The sequence below is a fragment of the Tupaia chinensis genome, unplaced genomic scaffold, assembly GCF_000334495.1.
Source record: "Tupaia chinensis unplaced genomic scaffold, TupChi_1.0 Scaffold000111_1, whole genome shotgun sequence".
NCBI lineage: Eukaryota > Metazoa > Chordata > Mammalia > Scandentia > Tupaiidae > Tupaia > Tupaia belangeri.
The window spans coordinates 324,000-329,245 of NW_006159575.1; the positions used below are offsets into that span (position 1 = coordinate 324,000).

At 41.4% G+C, this 5,246-nt stretch overlaps 1 protein-coding gene across 1 annotated transcript in view; it reads left to right on the plus strand.

Moving 5' to 3' along the window:
- The first annotated feature begins 770 nt into the window (after positions 1-770).
- DUSP19 (dual specificity phosphatase 19) overlaps positions 771-5,246 on the plus strand; it is a 51,767-nt gene continuing 47,291 nt past the window's right edge. The window contains exon 1 of the mRNA XM_006143835.3: positions 771-1,164. Within this exon, the coding sequence (XP_006143897.1) occupies positions 939-1,164 (226 nt within the window). The 5' untranslated portion in view covers positions 771-938. The remainder of the gene's footprint in view (positions 1,165-5,246) is intronic.

Below are 5,246 nucleotides of genomic sequence, written 5' to 3' on the forward strand. Positions count from 1 at the left end.
ACCCCCCCCCCGGGGGATGGTCACGCCACAATCCCTTCTCCTCCATTCTCCTCTCGGGATCTTGGACATGCACGCACACGCGCCCGGTGTGAGTTTTAAGCCACTGGGTCCGGGACGCGAACCGCGGTCGACTACGTGGGAATCCAGCAACATAGCCATTACACTAACTGCTGGTTCCCGCCTTCCAACTTTTAAAGTCTGAACCTGCCTGGACTAGCTTAAGAGTAAGTGGGACCAGGGGCCAGCAGGTGGTGTGGTGGTTGGGGACGCTGGACTCCCACACGGCAGACGTGGTTCAAATCCCGACCTGGTGACTTGCTCTTTCACTTTCCCTCTCTCCCTCTCTCTCTCCTTCTCTGGTCAAATTAAAAAATAAATAAATGAATGGATAAAGTTAAATAAAATAATTTTTTTTTTTTTTTTAAAGTAAGTGGGACCCCGGAAAGGGTCCGTAAATAGGTTTGTACTGTGACTCCACTGACCTGTCTAAACAAGTCAGCACTTTAGTCAAGATCGTGACTACAGTGACACCGAAACATACCCCCAAAATCACTGCTTTTAAAGACTCAGGAAATATCGGCCCTCTAGCATTAAATCTTATATTTTACTATTGTGCTTATATAATAAAGCCCCCAGAAGCCCACCTAGCCTATAGGAAAAAACGCTGGTTTCAGGCCAACAGGAAGGAGGGGGGGGGAAAAAAGCATCCAATCGGCGTGCGTTTCTCAATGGCCAATCAAACCTCGCTTTACATTACAGCACTGCGGAAAACGGAGCTGCCTGTCTGTGTTTCTCTAACCGCGTGGCTGCTATTGTCACCTGCGCGGCGAGCACCAGGGAGGCTGGGTTTGTTACCTGAGCCATAAGGGACGAGCAGTTCTGCCCTTCTCTGTGTTTGCTGGGTTTGCTGGTACTTGTTCTCAGCCACTGCTCATGTAATGCACTCCCTTAACCAGGAAATTAAAGCCTTCTCCCGGAATAATCTCAGGAAGCAATGCACCAGGGTGACGACGCTAACTGGAAAGAAAATTATAGAAACATGGAAAGATGCCAGAATTCATGTTGTGGAAGAAGTAGAGCCGAGCAGTGGGGGTGGTTGTGGTTATGTACAGGACCTTAGCTCGGACCTGCAAGTCGGTGTTATTAAGCCATGGTTGCTTCTCGGTGAGTATATCGCTGGTCTCCAAGTCATTGAGTCCTTTTAACCAGATTACTTTCTCATCCTCCTCCTCATTTTGTGTAATAGAGTTTGTATTATCAGCCATCCCACTGGAAAGTTGAAATGTTTCCTTTTTTGGATATGGACCTTCCATTTGCCAGATAGAGAAGTTTCTGCTCATGTGACCATAACAAGTGCAGATTCCAGTAGTGCTTGGCATCTGGTATTGGAATGTGAGAAAAACTTTCTTCTTGTTTTTGTAACTCCTCTAGAGGATAACACCTTGATAATACATTTCTTTGAATTGGAAAAGACTTTTTAAAAAATCAAGTTTAAAAGAACGTTTTTTCAGGCAAACTACCAGTTACAAAGGTGGTTAGTTACAGTAAAGTTAATACTTGAAATACCCCTATGCTTCCTTGCCTACTCAGCTGTTACACACTGTGTACATGGAACATGTGCCTCCTGTGGCCACATCTGTTCATGGTGTCTTGAGTTTGAAATGTGCAGAAGGAGGGCTTTTATTTTATAGCTGTGAGTCTGTGACATTGTGATTTCTTGTATTATAGAAATGCTAAGCCCCTGTATATACATAGTCTGCCTGTAGCACACAGAGCAAGGGTAGGAATGTACAGACTTGTACTTTGGCAAGAATACGGTACAGTGTTCTTTAAAAACCTACCATGTTTTCATTTATGAGTAGAGAAGTTAAGACTCAGAAAGATAGGATCAGCAGGTGGTGTGGTGGGTAAGGCACTTGGTTCCCACATGTTTGACTGCAGTTCAAGTCCCAGAACTGGTGGCTTGCTTTCTTTTCTCTCTGTCTCTCTCTGATGAATTAAAATAATAAATAAGTTAAGTAATTAAACAATTCTTATTTTTGTGTGAGAGAGGTTTTCTGCTTATAGGGTATGTGCACTAGACAGACAGACAGAGATAGAGAGACAGAAAGTTTCACACCCTAGGGGGGACAGCCACGCCACAATCCTATTCTTCTGCCCTCCTCTTGGAATATTAGGCATGCACACACACACATTTGGCATGAGTTTTAAGCCTCCGGGTCTGGGACTTGAACCACAACCGTGTGAGAGTCCAGTGGTGTAACAATTTTTCCATCTGCTGGTCCTTAAAGAATTTAAATAATTATTTATTAAAAATACTTGGAAAGATGAAATGTCTACTCAATATTTATGCAGCGAAGATATTCTTGAGTAGAAAGAACACTGAACTGGGAGTTAGAAATAGCCAGAAACTATATGAAATGTCAGCATTTCTTCCTCTTAAGAACTCTGAAGTGGGGATTGTCAACTCCATTTTACATATGGTAACCTAGATTTAAAAGTGGTTCACAACTTATACAAGGTATTGATAACACACGTAAAAACTAACAGAGCTAGGTGTCAAGCATAAGTCTGATTGACATCTGTGCTCCATCCTTATTCTGGATCGCTTCAGGTAGGCCAAGGTTTCAGCCTTGCTCTGCCTCTAATTTACTAGGTTATCTAGTGCAAGTCATTTATCCTCTCTGGTCCTCCAAAAAGCCACCCATGGGTGAAGTAACTTTATCTGTTACAGTGATCTCTGCACTATACTAGGGTGGCCTTGGTTGTAGGCTGTGAGAGAATTCACAAACGCAGAGAAAGAGATAGAAAAGAACTTATTCACTTTGCAGTAGTGAAAAAGGGCCAGATGTGGAGAGTTGCATTGGTTCCGAAGGGTGGGGAGAAGGAACTTTCTTGGGACTTAAGAAAAGGGGCACTTTGGTTGGGTAATTAGGGTGATTCTGGGACAGGACATCTGTTGGTCCTTGGGTTGTTTTGTTACCTCTGGATATTTTGTTATATCTGGCTGCGGTGGTCTGCCATCTCTTCTGACCTTAGTTTTGGTGCCAGCTGTTGACTGATATTACATCTTATGTTTGAAGGCAAGAACTTAGAAAATACAAGGTCAGCCAATTTAGCATTAAGTCAAGGAAGGACCAACTGACTTGGGAAGACATAGGAAAGAGAAGAAAGAATGTCAGAAGCACCTGGGAGTTTTAGATGGTCCTTTCAATGAAAGGCACCAGGAAACATTAAGTTAATTCATTTTCATGCCTAAGGCACTTGGGGAACATTTAACCCTTTCAGTTTCTGTTTATCTCATAGAGTTGCCCTGAGGTGGTTGTGAAAAGTTTTTGATACAAATTAGTTGCAGTATACATATGAGTTATTGTTGTATTATATATTATATGAATTGTTACGTAGGCTATTTTTATTTTTATCTGGAAGAGTTCCCTTGCCAGATAGGCAGAGAGAGACAGAGAAATAGAAAGCAAAAAAATCATCCCCCAGGGGGGATGGCCACACTGCAATTCCTTTTCCTCCATTCTCCTCTTGGGATTTTGGGCACACATGCACATATGCCAAAAGTGAGTTTTAAGTCTCCAAGTCTGAGACTTGAACCGCAGTCAACTACATGGAAGTCCAGCGACATAACCATTATGCCATCTGCTGGTCCCATTACATAGGCTATTTTAAAATCACCAAATAAATACCTTCTACTAGTTTCTGCAGCTCAGTGAAAAATTATCTTTCCAAGTTAGCAGCGAAAAATTGAGTCATTTAGCTAATCTGGACATTCACACTTCTTGCCTGTCACCATATCTAGGACAGAAAATAAGTCCAGTCACATTTTCTGGTCATTTGACTTCTATTAAAGGAATTATGGTTTCAAATAATTGTGGTAGAAATCTTATATGTCATTCACCAATTTAATAGCTTTATGAATTTTGCATACTACGTTTTTTAATGTGGATTTATCCAAAGTGAACTGCTCAAGGTAGTGTTCTCCATTGAGATTGGAACTCTCTGAAGGATCCTCAGGAGGGTCCTGGAAGGGACTTCTTTTTCTTTCTTTTTTCTTTTTTTTAAAATCCATATCGTATGTTGCTTCAAAATAGTCCAAAAAATTTTTTTTCCAGAGTTTTAAATAATTCTGTATTTCTTCATCTCTTTCATCATAGGTTAGAAAACTTATTCCTTTTTTCATAAAGTTCTCATCATGGTTGGTTTATTTATATATATACTTTTTTTTTTTTTTGAGAGGTTTTTGCGATAGGGATCATGTGCTCACTTGAAAGACAGAGAGACAGAAAATGAGAAATCATCCCCCGGGGGGAATGGCCATGCCACAATCCCTTCTCCGTTCTCCTCTCAGGATCTTGAGCACGCATGCACATGCACTTGACATGAGTTTAAGGCACCAGGTCCAGGACTTGAACCACGGTCGACTACATGAGAGTCCAGCAATATAGCCATTACGCCAACTACTGATCCCATTCTAAAACTAGTTCTAATACGGTCTCCTCTCTGGACCAGTAAATAAGATTCTTTCATCAGGCACAACCCCTTTCCTTTCGAAAGATACATGGACCTTTTCTGCCTAGTAACAAGTGCTTTATTCTTAAGAGGCCAATGGCTTTATATCAAAGTTCTTTCATAAGATTGTTACAGGAGTTGTTTCTGACAACTCTTGGTTTCTTTCTTGGAAATTGGAGTTGGTTCCAGGTTGAGTCTAAGAGCTTCCTTCACCTCCTCAAAGTAGCACAGCTTGCTCCCAGAACTGCATGCCAAAGAATTTGTGGATTTGATAGAGAATAAAGAAAATGGAGAGCTGCGATCAGCTGTTGGCATAGTGGTTAAGGTACTGGCCTCTCACATGGCTGACCATAAAGTGAGTCTTAGACCTGGTGGCTTGAAACTCATGCCAGACAAATGTGCATGTGTGCCCAAAATCCCAGGAGGAAAATGGAGAAGGGATCACGACATGGCCATACCCCCAAGGGATAATTTCTCACTTTCTCTCTCTCCATCTCTGTCTCTCTGGGAAATACCCATGCCCTATAGCAAAAAGAAAGAAAATGGAGAGCTGTAAAAATATTCTGTCTTTTTCAGTTAACATATGAACTCTAACAAGCAGCTGATTTCAAAAATCTTACATAGGCCCAGGAACTACGTAATGGGTAAATAAAAGATCTTAGTATTTTTGACTTTGACTATGCAAACTATATATATATATATATATATACACACACACACACACACAT